At 51.9% G+C, this 16,035-nt stretch overlaps 1 protein-coding gene across 2 annotated transcripts in view; it reads left to right on the top strand.

The window, feature by feature from the left end:
• The window catches only part of PHC2 (polyhomeotic homolog 2 (Drosophila)), a 111,559-nt gene extending 109,439 nt beyond the window's left edge, over positions 1-2,120 (top strand). For both annotated transcript variants that reach the window (XM_011972537.1, XM_011972536.1), the window contains exon 15: positions 717-2,120. In XM_011972537.1, coding sequence (XP_011827927.1) covers positions 717-871 — 155 coding nt within the window. In that variant the 3' untranslated portion in view covers positions 872-2,120. The remainder of the gene's footprint in view (positions 1-716) is intronic.
• The last annotated feature ends 13,915 nt before the right edge of the window (positions 2,121-16,035 follow it).

Below are 16,035 nucleotides of genomic sequence, written 5' to 3' on the forward strand. Positions count from 1 at the left end.
AAGCAGCAATCACTTGTCATCTCAGTGGCCCTGTGGGTCAGGAATTGAGTGGCTCAGCTGGGCAGTCCCAGTATTAGGCTCCTGGTGTCCAGTTTATCTTAGTCTGAAGACCTGGAAACTAAAGAGAGAGGTTATCTGCTCCCTTCCACAAACCCAGTGTATGAGTTTGAGGTCATATGAGGTCTCAGGGAAGATGCCATACAGGGCTGCAGTGTCTGAGGTCTGGAGCCAGAAAACCGACTTCCAGCATGGTTCACTCACACGGCGAGGTGGCTGAGGACCACCAGGGCCTTGGCTGCTCTCCATGCGTGCCTCTCCAGAGGGTTGCTGGGGTGGCTTACTGGTAGCTAGCTTACTCTGCAGTAAACCAGACAGAAGAGTGAGGTAAGAACTGCTGTGCCCTTTATGATCTAGCCTCAGAAATCACATGCTGTCACTTCCTCAGCACCTTAGTGGACATGGGTCCGCCCAGTTCACAGAGCAGGGGTCTGAACACGGGCACATAGGAGGAGGCCCAGATCGTGGCTGCTGTGGGTGAGTTGCCCAGCCTCTCTCAAGCTGCAAAATAAAAACAGCAGTGCCTTCCTCAAGGTGTGGTTATGAGGACTAAAGGAGATAATGGATGCAGATAACTAGATCTAGATAACTAGGCAGTGGCTGCCAGAGGTGAACACTGGCAGCTTGGATTGACACTGTCTTTGGTGGTACCCCCTCAGGCTGCCAGGAGATAGCAGAGGAATTCCGTGCCCAGGAAATTGACGGGCAAGCCCTGCTGCTGCTCAAGGAGGACCACCTGATGAGCGCCATGAACATCAAGCTGGGGCCTGCCCTGAAGATCTACGCCCGCATCAGCATGCTCAAGGACTCCTAGGGCCGGCGGCAGCCAGGATGCTGGCCCAGGGCGCCTCCTCCCAACTGAGCAGAGCCAGACAGACATTCCTGAGGGGCCCAGAAATGGGGCCAGTTGGAGGGCAGGGGCTCTCCCTAGGGGCGTAGCTGGTGAGGAGGTCTGGGCACCTCCTCCATGGCTCTCAGGGGCCTTTCATTTCTGTGGGAGGGGCAGAGAGGTAGGTGGCACAGAAGATGGGGCTTTATGCTTGTAAATATTGATAGCACTGGCTTCCTCCAAAGTCCCAATACTCTAGCCCCGCTCTCTTCCCCTCTTTCTGTCCCCCATTTTCCAGGGGGTATATGGTCAGGGCTCCCCAACCTGAGTTGGGTTACTTCAAGGGCAGCCAGCAGGCCTGGATGGAGGCCTAGAAAGCCCTTGCCTTCCTTCCTCCCACTTCTTTCTCCAGGCCTGGTTAACTCTTCCGTTGTCAGCTTCTCCCCCTTCAGCCTGTTTCTGCAGCAGCCAGGGTTCTCCCCGCTACACCCTCTGCAGGTGGAGAGAGAGAAGCTGGGCCCAGCCGGGCCGTGCCTGCTGGCACAGACGCCTTAACGCTGTGTGTATGACTGTGTGACTGTGTGGGAGCCTGGACTGACAGATAGGCCAAGGGCTACTCTCTGGCATCTCCAGGTGTTTTGTAGCAAACAGCCACTTAGTGCTTTGTCCTGGACTCCACTCAGCCTCAGGATGGGGAATAGCCAAGAAGGGCAGCCTCAGTGCAGAGGCAAGGTCAGAAAGAGATGGCGCTTCAGAGTTTCCTTTCCAGACACCCCTCCCCGCACTGTGAAGTTCCGCTGACTGCCCTCCTGGTTCACAAAGAGCATTAAGAAAGCTGCGGTGGTCTGAGCAACATAGCTCAGAGGGCTGAGCCACCTGGCCTGCCTGCCTGCCTGCCCGCCCACCCTGGGAGTCCCAGTGGTGGGGCCCGGAGAACTTCTAAGGGGAGAGAACAGCTGGAGTTTCTGTTGATGTGAGGAAGGCAGCTCTTGGCCTCCCACTCCCACACTTCTTTGCCCATAAAACTTCCTAGCAGCAATTTGAGCTACCTGAGAAGGAGGCAGGGCAGGAAGGGCGAGGGCCTGCCTCTGACCTGCCGTGTCCTTTGCAGGAAGGAGGTAGGCACCTTTCTGAGCTTATTCTATTCCCCACCCACACCCCCAGGCAGGGTTGGAAATGAAGGACTTTTTTAACCTTTGTTTTTGTTTTTTAAAAATAAATCTGTAAAATCTGTCTCTTTGGTGCCTTTCTCCCCTAGGAATGCCTGTCTCTGGGCCCAAATGGCTACTTTTCACCCATATGGAGACAGGTGGGTCCCTGGGCTGGGGAAGGGACCTTAAGTGGACAGCATATCCTCCACACTTTTCTGGGGCTGGGTCATTTGAGGGTGCCCTCAGCTGCAGTTCACACGGGTAGATACCAGCTTTCTTCACACGGTGTCCCTTGGAGAGGATCCAGAAGCCCTTTCTGCTCTGTGTCCCTATAACCTGCCATTCCCACTTGGGAGATGACTGTTGGGCTAGCAACCTCTAGACACCTGGGACACAACCCAGACTCTCCCATCTTCCAGCACACACCTGTGTATAGAGCTGCACAGCATCCAGAATAGCCTTGGGATGGCTTTGGTTCACTAAGCACTTTTGCATGCTCAAATAGAAAATGATTAGGGCAGAGAGGAGGCATCTAAGCCTTGAATAAAGAAAGAGGGCATTCCAGACCAAGACAGTAAGTGCAAAGGCACAAGCATGAATGTGGAAGTGCAAATGAGGGGCAGGTGAGCTGGCTGGACTAGACGTGTTTGCTGCTAACTATGTTAGCCTATGTGGACCACATGCCTCTGAACCAGGCACTGTGCTAGCAGTGAGACGGGGGTGAAGCACAGAATAACCATGTGCCCTCTTGCATGGAGTGAAATCTACCCCACGTCTATGGGGGGAAGGAAAAAAGGGCAGCTTGGCCTCACTGCTCCTCCCCCTTCATCAGGTTTTTCCTTAAGGAACCATTTCCACCTGTTAAAAATTTAGGTTATGGCTGCTCACATCTGTAAACCCAGCACTTTGGGGAGGCTGTGGTGGGAAGATTGCTTGAGGCCAAGAGTTTGAGACCAACCTGGGCAACACAGGGAGACCTCATATCTACAAAAAAATATTAAAAAATAGGCAAGGTGGTGTGTACCTGTAATCCCAGCTATTCTGGAGGCTGAGGTCAGAGGATCGCTTGAGCCCAAGAGTTCAAAGCTGCAGTGAGCTATGATTGCACCACTGTACCCCCAACCGAGGTGACAGACAAAACCTTACTTTTAAAAAAAAGCAGAGATGGGGGTGGTTTGAGGGTCAGGCCACAACCTACTGAATCACAATCTCCAAAGGATGATTACTTACTTGAAAGTAACTTTCAAGAACCAACACTCACATCTTAATAACTTCTCTGGAAAGCCTATGAAAATGTAACTTTCTTGGAGGAGAAACACACTGATTAGTTGATCCCCAGGGGGTAGAACTAGGGACTGGAAAGCCTGGTGTCCCAGAAGGCAGGGAATGGCTGGCAGGACTCTGAGCTGACAGGGGAGGAGGAAGATGCTGAGATTGGGGAGTGAGCCCTGGGGAGCCCCCAGGCAAGAACGAACACCCCATGTGCTGCCTCCTCTCTTGCTGCTGGAGTGCAGGTCATGTGTGCAGGTGCACCACTGGCCTACAGCACTCTGGGCAGTTCTTTTCACTTTCTGGACCTTAATTTTCCATTTATGGAAGAAAATGGAAACCAGGCCCCACCTGAGTTAGTTATGTGTGTAGCAAAGAGGAAGGGAACCAAACCTACTCCTTAAAGATGCGGTGAATTTGATTCACACCAGTAAGTATCCATCTTCTTTAGATGAAAAGCTCCAACCTACTGCAAGTTTGCAGGACATACCTGCAATAGGCATTTGCTATTCCTGTTGTTTACACTTTACACTGAATTTCACAAACCTATTTCCATCATGATCCACAATTTAAAGAAATATTTCCCAACCTCATATACACACTTCAATATCTATCAACTGAAACAAACATTTCATGAAACAAAACCTACCCTTAGGTACAATACAGCATATTTTCTTTTCCATTGTATTCCTGTTCATATTTTTAAAATCTTGGTCATGACCCACTGAACTCATTACACGACCTTCAGATAGGTCACAACTCGAACTTTAAAAAGCCCTGCCCAGAGTAAACCACAACGGTTCAACACCCAGGATCTTACGTGGTTCTCTCTCCTGGGTGACTGGTGTACATACACCATTCTACTGAGAAGGTAAAGGGCTCCACTAGGTGAACTGTCCAAAGTCACAGGTGCCGAGTGCCCTTCAGATCTGGCTGAGGTTCCGTGCAGAACAGGGCTTTTCCTGGGTGGCAAACACCATACCTTGATCCCCAGCCATTCCCAAGAACCAAAGACACTTCCCCTGTAGAGGGAAGAGGAGTCTCTACAAAATGACAGAGCCTCCAGCCAACCAGAACTGGCCTACTCAGCCCCACCCTCTTCCAGGTGATTGGCCCCAAAAGGGTTGCCAGCCCCACTCCACCTTGGGGCCAGCTTCCCCCAAAAGGTCGCACCCCCGGCAGGTCCCGCCCAGGCAGTCCATCCTGACTGCTCCTGTGGGTGCAGCTCCTGAGGTAAAGGGGGAGGAGCTGCTTGGTCCAGGTCTCCAGGAACAGGCCATTTCTTCCCCGGCTCTGAGCTGGGAAAGTCTGCTCCAGGCCATCCTACCTACTTCCCCATATGGCTCTCAAGGAGGGACTCAGGTGAGTGGGGACAATGGTGTGGAGAGGAAGAAAGCTTGGGTTCAGCTGAGCTAAGAGGGATCCAGTCTGATGGCTAAAACAGTACCAAGGAGAGGCACCAGAGCCAGCCCGGGAGTACCAGCTGAGGCCTCCAATCCTGGGGAAAGGTGACTCCAAGAGGGGACATTGCCCCAGGAGAAGACAGACAATCCGTGTGCATGGACACCGGGGTGGGGAAGGCTGTATTCCACAAGATTTTGTAGCCAACGAAAAGCGGGACTCCCCTTGCTTCCCTTAACTCCAAACCCCCTTGGCGAGCTGGAAAGCAGAGACCCGGCTGCATTCCCTCCCCGACTGTAACTGAGAGCTCCCTCTATCCCCACTGGGACTGATGGTCCAGGACTAGGAACCTGTGCCCCCTTAAGACCTAATGGCTGATCTTTAACCCTTTCTTGAAGCCAAGGAGAGTGGGGAACAGGGCACAGGGTGGAGCTTGAGGGACTACCTTCTGCAGGTAGAATCTGAACAAGAAATATGGAGGAGTGGGCTGGTCAGGGGCCTCCACAGACTATGGGTTCCCAGGCTGGGGCATAGGAGGGGCAGGAGGAGCTGGGGTCCCACCCAGTCCTGGGTCTCAGCACCCTCCCAGGCCTGACCACAGGAGTTCACAAGACCATCTCTGCCTGTGTGCCCTGGCTGAGGCCCAGAGCCCAGAATAAGCATCGGTTTGCCCTACCCTGGTTGGGAGGAGGCTGGTAAAGAGGGTGGGACAGCCACAGAGGGGGACAAAGCCCTCCAGCCTTTTCCTGCTCCTGTAGTACTTTACACAGTACCTCGCATACCTCCCACAGTGCACCTCCAGAGGCAGCCTTGCCAGCTCCCAGTACAGGGTTTGACCAGGCTTCTAGGAGTCAGAGGAGCCCAGCTGCAGCCAACCATCCAGGAGCGCAGACAGGAGCTGAACAGAGTGGGAAGGGAAGCAGCCAAGCCCACAGGAAGAAATAACAGGGCCGAGAACCGTGTGAGATGAGCCTCAGGGTTGAGCTAGGCCCAGGTCAAATAGAGCCCAAACGCCATGCTGGAAGCTCTGGCTGGGGAATCCGACAGTCCTACTCAAAGCCCAAGCCTACACCTTACCCCCTGTGCAAATGCCTTGGTGAAAAGTATAAACAACAGAAACGGCAAATGCCTATTGAAGGTGCGCCCTGAAAACTTGGAGTAGGCTTTTCACCTAAAGAACACGGATACTTATTGGAGGAGAAACAAACTGATTAGTTGATCCCCAGGGGGTAGAACTAGGGACTGGAAAGCCTGGTGTCCCAGAAGGCAGGGAATGGCTGGCAGGACCCTGAGCTGACAGGGGAGGAGAAGGATGCTGAGATTGGGGAGTGAGCCCTGGGGAGCCCCCAGGCAAGAACGAACGCCCCATGTGCTGCCTCCTCTCCTGCTGCTGGAGTGCAGGCGCACCACTGGCCTACAGCACTCTGGGCAGTTCTTTTCACTTTCTGGACCTTAATTTTCCCTTTATGGAAGAAAATGAAAACCAGGCCCCACCTGAATCAGTTATGTGTGTAGCAAAGAGGGAGAGAACCAAACCTACTCCTAAAAGAAGATGTGGTGCATCTGATTCACACCAGTGAGGCCACCCAGCCTTGCAGAGGTGAGATGTCACTGAGATCCGCTCCAGGCCTCTGCGCGTCCTCTCTCACACAGTGACCCTGGCCCAGCCCCCTTGCTAAGTGCTGCCCTCAGGTATTGTGTGTCCCCTGGACATCGGTGTTCACCTGGCTGTCCCGACTCAGTGCTTCTCAAGCTACAGTTTGCATTTCCTTGATCTTTCCTTCTATGTTCTCAGCGGTTGATCCCAGTGACCCAAATGGACCCCTGCTTTCTCCCCTGAGCAACTGCAACCCTAAGCCAGTGAATTAACCTTTCTAAGCCTCAGTTTCCTCATGTGTAAAGTAGAGATAAGTACAGCATCTCCTTCAAGGGGCTGTGGTGTGCCTTTAACAGGACGGGCACAAAATACATTTGGCCAAGTATCCGTCTCAGTAAGTGTCTGGCATTATGCATAAGGAGTGCAGACTTAACCCTGAAGAAAATGGAGTTTTCTACAAAGGAGTACCAGTTCACTTGGAAGAGAGAATGAATACAAATAACTCATTCATTGTTTCATTCATTTGCTGAACAAATACTTATCAATAGCATGAATTATGAGGCAGGCTCTGGAATTTGGCACCAGGAATACAAAGGCTGGCAAAACAGAGAAACTTGGAGCCTAGTGGGGCAGACAGTCCCTAGCATCGCTTGGCAGGTACTAGAGGAGAGGTCTGGGAAAGCGACAGAGGCGCAACCTGGGGGAGGGACCTAAGAGGAGATGTCGAGGCCGGCTTCAGACAGGAGGAAGCTGGGTGCTGAGGAATGACGCGGAGCTTGTTGGCTGATGGGAGGAAGAGAGCAATCAGAGCGGAATACAGAGGTGGGGACGCCTAGGAGACGTCATGGTGAAGAGTAAAAGATGGAGACTGGGAAGCAGGGTCAGGAGACTGTTATAGGAATCCAGATTAGAAACAAGGAGGCATGAATAGGACAGTGAGGGAGGCCAGGAGGGGAGTTTTGGGCACTAGGAAGGAGGCAAAAGCAACAACTTGGCTGTCAGGAGAGAAAGCAAGGGTCCCACTTGGCTCACTGGGATCAATCGCTGAGAACACACGATGGGGAGAGTGAATGGGAGGATGCGGGAAGAGTGAGTGGGGGTACGGAGGACAGTGAGTGGGAGCACCCACAGGGTTTGCCGATGGACTGCATGCAGGGAATTAAATTATTTGTAACAATACTTTTATTTAACCCAGCACATCCAAATTTACACCTGTTTCACTGTTTTAATGTGGCTACTAGAAATGTTTAAATTACATATGTGGCTCACATTATACTTCCACTGGATGATGCTATTCCAGATCTCTTCCTACACATCATGAAAGATGCGGCCATACATGACTGCAAAGGCTCGGGTGCACAGGCACAGGTGCTACCCCCTGCCAGAAGCAAGGTCTGCCTCTCCATATTAGTTGTTCCTTTCTTTTCACCTTAACACGTTAGGGTCTCTTTTCCAGAGAGTACATATAAATCTACCTCACCCTTTTCAATAGCCATGCTGATCTCCATTACACAAGCTGAGTACCCCTCATCCAAAAATCTGAAATCCCAAACGCTCTAAAATCCGAAACTTTTTGAGCACCGACAGGACATTCAAAGGAAATGCTCCCACTGGAGCATTCAGAATTTCAGATTTCCAGATTAGGGATACTTAGTCAGTAAATACAATGCAAATATTCAAAACTCCAAAAAAGTCCAAAATCCAAAACACTTTTGGTACAAACTTTTGGATAAAGGATAACCAACCTGTACAGATATGCCTAATTCATTCGTCCAGTTCCCTACTAACGAACCCTGAGGGTGTTGCATTAGTTTGCTTTTTCAGAGAAGGCTACAGGAACATCCTGGGACTAGTCACCGTAGAGTCTCCATTCCTAGCTGCAGGCAAGCTGGCCAGGGGCTGTGGGCACTGAGTGTTACAGCGAAGGGGCTGGGCTTGGAAGGCTTCTCAGGCATGGTTAAGAGATGTGGACGGTGTACTGCAGTCAGCAAGAAGCCACAAAATAACGTAAACTTTTTGTGTGTGCAAATTGCTAACTTTGAATTTTTCCTTCATTAAAGAAGCAACATACTGTAAATACATTAAAGACAATTAGAGAGAAAATAAGAAACTAATTTTATTGCACAAATATTCTTCCTTTTAGTCTTATTTTCTGGTGCATGTTTTTATTCTTGCTAATTGTAATCAGAGTGCACATCAATTTTAGATCCTGCTTTCTTCCTTTAATGTTCCTGTGTGAGAATTTTTCTATGTGACTGCAGAGTCCTCCTAATACATTTATTTAGCCAGTCCCTTCGGCTGGACACTAGAGGCTTCTTCAGTTATATTTGAGCAGCTCAGATAATGCCTCTCCCTGTGACCCAAAACGCCTTCTCCATGGGTGCTTTCCAGGCAGTATTCGACCAAGCTCAGGTCTTGCTTGTGTAAGGGAAACAAGCACACACCCATCCATACAACCACCCTGTCCCCTCCAGTTGCCACCCCATCTCTTTCCTCCTTACAGCCTGACTTCTGGAAAGACAGCCCCACTCCCACCCAACCCATGTGCCTGTCCTTAAGTCCTCTACCTGCTCAGTCTTCTTCCCACTCCCACCTGGGCCCTGGCCTCCTCTCCCTCTGTACCCTCTCCCTCTCCCCCATGACATCCCTGCCCTCCTGGTAAATTCCAGAACTTTCTCCTGAGCCTGCCTGCCTTCTGGGCTCCAGCCCCCTTCCTCCAACCAGACAACCAGGCATCTTCTCCTTTCTGGTCCCCCAGCCCCATCCCTCTAATCCATGGCCAAGTCTGGCCCACATGCCCTCCCTGACAGCCCCTCACCACCTATTCCTCTCCATCCAGCTGCCAACTCCCTGGTGTTGCCCCTAATACCTCCCAGGGGCTGGCACCTAACTCATCTTCCTGCCTCCAGCAGTCTCCTCCCTGCCACCCCACCATGGCCAGGCTCCAGATTTCAGCTGGACTACTTCAGGGTTTGTGGGTTTTTTTTTTTTTTTTTTTCCCAAATAAAAATCTGACTGACACTCCCCAGAGGAAATACCTTTCAGGGCTCCCCATGACCCTCAAGATGAAGTCCAATTCCCCGGGCCTAAAATGTGGGCCCCGGGTGACTTGGCCCCTGCTCACCTCTGCAGCCTCATCCCTCCCTTCTCATCTGCTACTACCCTCCACCCTGCAGCTCCACAGACGTTCCAGGAGTGAGGCTTCCTCACTTTTGCACACTGTTGTTTCTTTTCCACGGACCTCTCTTCCCCCTCTATGCCTTCTTCACCTGAAGAACTTCTATTAATAATTTTCTAGGTCCTAGCTTAGAAGTAACTCCTCCTCCAGGAGGCCCCAACGACCTCTTCATCTACCAAGGCTCAGGTGCTACCCTCCAATTTGCCTCACAGCACCCAGCATTGCTCCCAATCACAGCATTCATTGTGCCGTGTTCCACACATCTGTTTTCAGTCTGTCATGTGACCCACTCCCTCACCCACTACACCCACATCTTCCTGCCTCTGCACCCTGAAGACAGGGTCTGTGTCCCATTCCCCTCTGAATCCCCGACTTAGCACAGTGCTCAATGCTGAGCTTGTGTCCAATAAATAGATGGTGAATGCACGACTTAACAGAAACTGATGAACATCTTGATACATAAACTTTTCTCATTCTGAAGATTATCTCCTTTGAACAGATTCCCAGAAGCTGGGAATTACTGAATCAAAGTGGATGAATATTGAACACTTTCAATTCCCATAGCTAAGTAGCTTTCCAAAAGGCTGTAGCAATTTACACTCCCACCAGCAAGTGTAACAGTGCCAATCTCACTGCATTCTTGCAGCTTGGCTATTCTCATTATGCCTTTTATTTTTTAAATCAAGACAGAGTCTACCTCTGTCACCCAGGCTGGAGTCCAGTGGCATGATCATAGTTCACTGTAACCTGTAACTCCTGGGCTCAAGTGATCTTCCTGCCTCAGCCTCCTGAAGAGCTGGAACTACAGGTGCATACCATCTGGCTAATTTTTTTTTTTTTTTTTGAGACAGGGTCTTGCTCTGTCGCCAGGCTGGACTGCAGTGGCGCAATCTCAGCTTACTGCAACCTCCGCCTCCCAAGTTCAAGTGATTCTCCTGCCTCAGCCACCCGAGCAGGTGGGACTACAGATGCGCGCCACCACGGCCAGTTAATTTTTGTATTTTTAGTAGGGACGGGGTTTCCCCATGTTGGCCAGGATGGTCTCGATCGCTTGACCTCGTGATCCACTCGCTTGGCCTCCCCAAGTGCTGGGATTACAGACATGAGCCACTGCGCCCAACCCTGGCTAATTTTTTAATTTTTTGCAGAGGCAAGGTCTTGCTCTGTTGCCCAGGCTGATCTCGAACTCCTGGCCTCAAGCAATTCTCCTGCCTTGACCTCCCCAAACACTGGGATTACATGCACAAGCCCCTCCCAGCCCCATTATGTCTTTTTTTTAAAGTGCTCATTTTTTAGGCAAAACATACCACCTTGTTCTAATTTGTATATCTTTGATTACTAGTGAGGGTGAACATTTTTCCATATATTTGCCTACTAAATGCACTTCTTCTTTGAGGATTTACCTGTTTGTGTGACGTGGAAACTGTTAAGGCAGGTTGACTTGTTATGAGATGACTCTGGGGCTGTGGAGGAAGTGACCAGGAGCATGAAGAGTGCTGCTGCAATGATCCTGTGACAGAGGAGCAGGCCAGGGTCACTGTGGGGCACGGGGAAAAGCAGGAGGAGCAGAGATCAAGGAGACCAGGTCAACCTGGGACTGAAAGCAGACAGCAGGTGCAGAGCAGGAGGGGTCGGGGTGCACCCAGGTTTCTGGCTTGGCGCAGTGAACTGGAGGAGGGGCTGTGCTCGGAGACAGTGCCCAGGTGGATCCACACACCTGCAAGGCAGTTCGCGGCACTCTTTACTAGACACATCTGCTAAGGAACAGTTACGTGGGGCAGCAGGAGAGGCAGGGGCAGGAGGGTCTGAGGTTGGCAGGCTTCTTGAAACAGACCAGGGGAGCCAGGTTTTGAAAGGATTTGTAGGCCAGGCACGGTGGCTCATGCCTGTAATCCTAGCACTTTGGGAGGCCGAGGTGGGTGGATCACCTGAGGTCAGGAGACCAGCCTGGCCAACATGGCGAAGCCACATCTCTACTAAAAATACAAAAATTAGCCAGGCAAGGTGGTGGGCACCTGTAATCCCAGCTATTCGGGAGGCTGAGGAAGGAGAATCACTTGAACCCAGGAGGCAGAGGTTGCAGTGAGCTGAGACTGTGCCATTGCATGCTAGCCTGGGCTACAGAGTGAGACTCCGTCTCAGGAAAAAAAAAAAAAAAGGAAGGGAGGAAGGAAGGATGGATGGGAGTGGAGTGAGGAGGCTGCCCAGGGCATGATCAGGGTGTGTTCAGGAAGAATGGTCATCACTAACTAAAGCTGAGTGAACTATCGCAACATGAGAGACCTTGTTCTCATCAATTAGCTTGTGTGAAGGCAATGACAGCCCTAAGGCAGGTGTTATTACCCCATCCTATAGATGAGACTAATGTGCAGAGGACCAGACCTTGCCCCAGGGTCAGACAGCTAATGAGTGGTGGAGCTGGGATTCGAACCCAGGGCTCTGGCCCCTGTGTCTGTGCTCCTTACTGTGTGGCTGCAGTTGCTCTAGATATGTGAGTACTCAGGAAGGTGGGAGGACAGAGGAGCGAGCTCCCCAGAAGGAGCTTATTAAGATTCTCAGCATTTGGGGCCCTTCCCCGAAAACAATGAACTGTGGACAAATCCCAAAGGCCACCTCTTTTGAGCCAGGAAGTAGGCTGCTGAGCTCTGCTTGGAGGAGTTCACCTGGCCTGGTGACTGCAGCCACCACAGACACCTGGTCTCTGACCACAGCCAGCCCAGTAACTCTTCTCTAAGTCCCAGACAGCTCTTAACTCCCAGTGACTGACACGGGAAGATTCCTTGAGCCATGGTGGAGACAAGCCTGGGCAACATAGCAAGACCCCATCTCTTTAAAAAAAAACAAAAAAATTAGGTGTCTATAGTCCCAGCTACACAGGAGGCTGAGGCGGGAGGAGAGCTTGAGCTCAGGAGTTCAAGGCTGCAGTGAGCTGTGATCACACCACAACACTCCAGCCTGGGTGACAGAGTGAGGCTGTCTCTTAAAAAAAACAAAACAAACAAACAAACAAACCACTCCCCGTCACGGAGCCACAAACACCTGTGCATCCTCTCCTGGCCTCTCCTGTCCAAGGTCAGTCCCACCTTCCACCCAGGAGAAGTACCCCAACCCCTAATGTTATTATCCCCCCAACCTGCTCAAGTTCATGCCCCTGCACAAGAAACTGGTAACACTGGCTACCTTCATGCAGAGGAACTGGGTGGCCAGAAGTAGGAAAGACTTTTCATGTATGTGTGCATATAAACATTTGTCTATCATACAAATGAGTTACTGATGCCCCCTTCCCGCCCCCAGGGCCTGGAAGAGAATCTTCTGGCGGCAGATCCTACTTGCGCTTGGCCTCTTAGGCCTGTTTCTGTATGGCCTCCCTAAATTCAGGTACAAGCCCCTTTCCCCAGCACTTGAGGTGGGACCACAGAGTCACGTTTAAAGCGGATCTGTCTAAGGGCCTCCTTGAGGGATGCAGGGCAGAAGCTAGCTCACCTCAAGTGTCCTGGTGAGCTCTCTCTCCTTGTAAGAAGCAAAGCCAGAGGGCTCCTGGCCAGGCTGACATGCTGCTCACGGCGCCCCCCTCCCGCCACCGCCACAGGCATCTGGAAGCCCTCATCCCCATGGGCGTCTGCCCTTCCGCCACAATGTCCCTGCTGAGAGACAACTTCACAGGTGCCCTGCGTCCCTGGTAAGAAGCTCCCATCCCTCCTACTCCAAGGGCACTCCCAAACCCTACAGAGCTCTGCCCCATGTCCCTGCCCTCCACACATCTCCCACCCCAGCAGAGCCAGGCACTCTGCCACCAAGCCCAGCAGCCTCATCGGGCCACACGTCTCCCAGTCCTCTGTGTTGCTCTGAGCTGGAGGCTTCCAGGGGCAGCAACTAGGTCTCATCGGTCTATGGGTCCCTAGGGCTCAGCACTGGGGAGGTGGCAGTGAACATGCACCAAGTGGGTGGATGAATGGAGCTATTTCCCATCCCTGCCCTGGCCAGGGCCCGGCCTGAAGTTCTGACCTGTACCCCCTGGGGGGCTCCCATTATTTGGGATGGCACTTTCGACCCAGATGTGGCCAAGCAAGAGGCTACACAGCAGAACCTCACCATTGGGCTGACTGTCTTTGCTGTAGGCAGGTAAGGCCTGGGAAGGGGAGCAGTGCTGTCAAGGCTGTGAGTGGGAAGGGTGTGCATGTGATGGAGGGGGCGGGGACCCTGCTCCCCTGTGCCATGGGATCCCAAAGTGAAGCGAGAAGCAAAGACAGCACTTCTTGCCCCACACCCCCAGGTGAGCACAGGACCGACCACCCTTCTCCTCCTCCCTGGACACCAACACCATAGAGCCCACCCAACACAGGCAGCCAGGGCTGTTCTAGAACCACATCTGCAAGGGACCTGCCTAGGGGCTGGGGCTGATCCATCTGGAGACACTGGTTTTGTAGTGAGAAAATGATGGTGTCTTTCAGGTGAGAGTGGTGAGAGGAGGGGAGTGTGACTGGGTAAGTAGAGGGATGATTCACTGCAGTAGGGGCCCACTGGAGGTCAGCAGCTCAGGTGCACGTACGCAGGATTTGAGGGGGGGGCAGGTGCCAAGCAAGTCTGATGAAGGGAGAGGGGCTGGGGAGCTGAAGGATTGCAAGGGAGTGAATCTGAACTGGGCAGAGGGAAGTGAAGAGAGGAAGGGGGGTGACAAATACTGAGAAAGTGGCAGGGTCACCAGATTAGAGGATTCAGTGAGGTAGGACTGTTTTGGGTTGGGGATGGTAATCACAGTAAGTGAGCTAGAAGAACGAGGTCCCTACAGAGTGGGACAGACATTGGTGAAGACCAAGTCCAGGGAGTAGCCATGGGAACAGGTGACTGGAGGGAACAGGTGACTGTGGAGGGCACAGGACAGAATCACTACAGGAAAGGAGGTCAAGAGAAGAAATGGCAGGAACACTGACCTCCCCACTACGGATAACAGGGAGTGTCTAAGCCGGGTGTCCACCTTCCTCAAGTGACACGAAGGGGACTCTTGGCTGACAGTGGCAGTCAGATACCATAACCTAGTTTCAGGCAACTAAAAGAAGCATTTCTAAAAATGGAACTAGTTGCTTTGGGAAGGTGGTGAGAACCTCCCATTCAGGAAGAGATACTCAAAAGGATGGGGAAGGAATTTTGTCACCAGATACCCCATACAACTGTTCAAGGCTCCTCGAACTCTGTCCCCTACACCCTACAAGGGAGAGAAAGCGAGGAGTGCCACTGACAGGCAAGGGGCTGAAAAGGACCAAGGGCTGATCCGTGGACCAGGTGGGCAGAACTGCTGGGCTACTTGGGCCTTGACCTCTCCCAGGGCCTTGGTGCTCCCACTTCCATCACCCATGCTGACTAGGGCATTCCTGCCCCAGCCCTAGGGGTCAGACAATCTCAAGGTACAGAAAATTCTGGGATACTGAGGTCCTGAGCTCCAAGATTGAGTCCAACACTCCTAGATGCTGAGATTGCCTAAGTCTCTGATGCCCATTTCCCACAGTCACCAGGAATAGAGCAAGTGCAAGTAAAAGTACAGGTTCTAAGGCCACGCTGGGTTCAAATCCTGGCTCAAGCACTTACCAATGGCATATACAAGTTTCTAAAGCTCTTTAGATGAGACAATGCACATTGACTTAGAAAGTAGTGGCTGCCACACGATAAAAGTTCAAAGTATTATTAGGCACTATTACTATTATTTTAAAATGCTAGGATCCCAAGGTCTGTTCATACGGTATTCCAGGCGGCCTCGTTATCTATACACTGAAAGACAGTGACTTAAAACAGCTTATTATTATAGCTCATAAAATAATTCTTTGGAAGGCCAGGCGCAGTAGCTTATGCCTGTAATCCCAGTACTTTGGAAGGCCGAGGCAGGTGGATCACCTGAGGTCAGGAGTTCGAGACCAGCCTGGCCAACATGGTGAAACCCCACTTCTACTAAAAATACAAAAAATCAGCCGGACATGGTGGTGGCCACTTGTAATCCCAGCTACTCGGGAGCCTGAGGCAGGAGAATCACTTGAAGCCGGGAGGCAGAGGTTGTAGTGGGCTGAGATGGCGCCACTGCACTCCAGCCTGGGCAACAGGAGCAAAACTCTATCTCAATAATAATAATAGTTCTGTGTGTCAGTAATTCAGACAGGCCTCAGCAGGAAGGGCTCGTCTTATGCTCCCAAATACCTGGGTCTCAGCTGGGAGACCAACTGCTGAAGACTGATGGGGCCAGCTTGGGCTTCCTCACTCACGGCAGCACCCAAGTTCTGGGACTTTTAAATGGAGGCTCAGAGCTCTAAAGAGAGAAATGCTGCCAGTCCTCCAAAGGGCCAGTATGAGGCAGGATTGGCAGGCAATTTGCAAGCATCTTCAGTCCAACCCGCCCTGCCCCATCTAAGTTGAAAGATGCTAGGACTGGAGGGTCTGGAGTTCCAAGGCCGGGTGTGGGGAGGACCAGGCAGCACTGGTGGGGTGGGGGTAAGGTTGGGGAAGGGGTGAGGTGGGTGAGGTTGGGGTGCAGTAGGGGTGAGGTGAAGTGAGGTTGGGGTGGGAGTGA

Source organism: Mandrillus leucophaeus, unplaced genomic scaffold (genome assembly GCF_000951045.1).
Source record: "Mandrillus leucophaeus isolate KB7577 unplaced genomic scaffold, Mleu.le_1.0 Scaffold1297, whole genome shotgun sequence".
NCBI classification, from domain to species: Eukaryota; Metazoa; Chordata; class Mammalia; order Primates; family Cercopithecidae; genus Mandrillus; species Mandrillus leucophaeus.